We start from the raw sequence: 2091 nt of genomic DNA, 5'->3' as shown, positions 1-2091 counted from the left end.
GGGGGTTCTGGTGGGCCCCAGACAAAGCCCCAGCCCTGGCTCCCTGCCCACAGGTGCACATCATCGGGCACATCCCCCCGGCCCACTGTCTGCGCAGCTGGAGCTGGAACTACTACCGCATCGTCAACAGGTCAGTGCCTGACTCCTGGCCCAGACCCTACACCATGTGCCAGACCCCTGAACGTGTGCCCCACCCCACATGCCAGACCCCCACACTGTGCCCTGGACTCCAACCCCATGTGCTGGACCCCTGCCCTGCACACTAGACCCCTGTCCATGCGTCCTTGACCCCCACACCAGACCCCCCACCCCACAAGCCAGAGACCAGCTCCACACCCTGAACTCCCACCGACACATGGTACCCCTGCCCTATACAACAGGTCCCTGCCCCATATGCTGGACCCCTACACAGACCTCCACCCTGCGCCCTGGACTCTCCCTTCATGTGCCATCCCATGTGCCAGACCCCCACCCCACATATCCTGGACCACCACCCTACGTACCAGAGCCCCAGGGCCAGGCTTGGGTTGGGGTTCCAGGGTGGGGGTCTGGAGGTCGGGATGCCGCCCCCCACTCACCCCACCGTGGCAGGTTCGAGGGCACCATCGCTGCCCAGTTCTTCGGGCACACGCACCTGGACGAGTTTGAGTTGTTCTACGATGAGGAGACGCTGTCACGTCCTGTCTCCGTTGCCTTCGTTGCACCAAGCGTCACCACCTACATCAACCTCAATCCCGGTGTGCCCCAGACCCCCCCATGTGTCCCCCCAAGCCACCCCAATCCCACCGGCACTGACTGTCCCTCCCGCCGCAGGGTACCGTGTGTATGAGGTGGCCGGTTCCTACCCTGGGAGCTCCCACGCGGTCCTGGACCACGAGACCTTCATCCTAAACCTGACGGAGGCCAACGCGGCCCCCCCAGGGACTCCCCCGCCCTGGCAGCGGCTCTACAGCGCACGTGAGGCCTACGGGCTGCCCACGGCCTTCCCGGCTGACTGGGACCTGCTGGTGCGGCGGATGCAGGACGACGAGCAGCTCTTCCAGCGGTTCTGGTTCCACCTGCACAAGGGGCACCCGCCCCACGAGCCCTGCGGGAGCCCCTGCAAGGCCGCCCTGCTCTGCGCCCTGCGCACCGGCCGCGCCGCCGACCCCGCACTGTGCCAGCCCCTGCGCCCTGCGCTGCCCTTCCCACGCATCCAGGAGCTCTGGCACCAGCAGCGGCTGTGCTGACCCAGGGGCCAGCAGGAGCAGGGGCTGGGACGTGGCCACACCAGGAGCAGAGTCAGCGCGTGGTCTCCCTGGAAGCAGGGCTGGGACACGGTTACGCAGCGAGCAGGATTGCAGTCAGCACACGGTCACACCAGGAGCGGGGCTGGGAGCGGGATCCGCACAAGGTCACTGGGAGCGAGGTCAGGATTGGCGCGTGGTCCCCACGTCCCGCCAGTTACACAATAAAGGCACAATGGACCCCACCACCCCTCCTTATCCTCACCCACCAGGACTGGAACTGGGATCAGGATCAGCACGTAGTCCTCATGCTCCCATCACCCCCCGGTACAGGTGTGATAGACCCCACTGTCCTTCATCCTCCTCACCGCAATTCTCAGTCTGCAGCTTAGGGAGACCCAAATCAGGGATGATGGGACCCCACCACCCCACCTCCTTCTCCTAATTCTCACCCACTGGGATCACAATTGGGATCAGGCCATAGTCCCTGTACTCCCGTCACCCCCCCCTAATAAAGGTGTGGATGGACCCCACTGCCCCTCTTCACCCTCATGTTCACCCTGCAACACCCTAGGAAGACCCAAACTGGACACGGTGCCCTCACCATCCCTCCCCTTGCAGCTCCTCCTTGTAAGAGGCCAAATGCAGAGCCAAGCTGGGCTGGTGGAATGGGTTTATTAATTAATGATTTAGTACAACACAGACCCTCGTTACGCCACATGCATTGGGGACCTTGGGGGGGGCATGACCCACCATGGGGGCAGTGGTGGGGGCAGGACCCCCAACCCAACACCCTGGGTAACTGTGTGCCCTGGAGCGTTGGGTCAGTGGTCCTGCCCCCTCACGCTGCTTTGCCCAGCTGCAT

General features: G+C 64.0%; 2 protein-coding genes across 2 annotated transcripts in view; one reads left to right on the top strand and one right to left on the bottom strand.

The window, feature by feature from the left end:
- The window catches only part of SMPD1 (sphingomyelin phosphodiesterase 1), a 3478-nt gene extending 1719 nt beyond the window's left edge, over positions 1-1759 (top strand). Inside the window, exons 2-4 of the mRNA XM_017744462.1 lie at positions 54-130; positions 592-737; positions 814-1759. Coding sequence (XP_017599951.1) covers positions 54-130; positions 592-737; positions 814-1229 — 639 coding nt within the window. The 3' untranslated portion in view covers positions 1230-1759. The remainder of the gene's footprint in view (positions 1-53; positions 131-591; positions 738-813) is intronic.
- Positions 1355-2091, bottom strand: part of APBB1 (amyloid beta precursor protein binding family B member 1) — a gene marked incomplete at its 5' end in the record, with an annotated part of 4012 nt that continues 3275 nt past the window's right edge. The window contains one exon of the mRNA XM_017744446.1: positions 1355-1371. Coding sequence (XP_017599935.1) covers positions 1355-1371 — 17 coding nt within the window. The remainder of the gene's footprint in view (positions 1372-2091) is intronic.

Source organism: Corvus brachyrhynchos, unplaced genomic scaffold (genome assembly GCF_000691975.1).
Source record: "Corvus brachyrhynchos isolate BGI_N302 unplaced genomic scaffold, ASM69197v1 scaffold511, whole genome shotgun sequence".
Taxonomy (NCBI): Eukaryota; Metazoa; Chordata; class Aves; order Passeriformes; family Corvidae; genus Corvus; species Corvus brachyrhynchos.
Note: the sequence above shows the minus strand (reverse complement) of the source record. Positions and strands in the feature narration are given on the sequence as shown.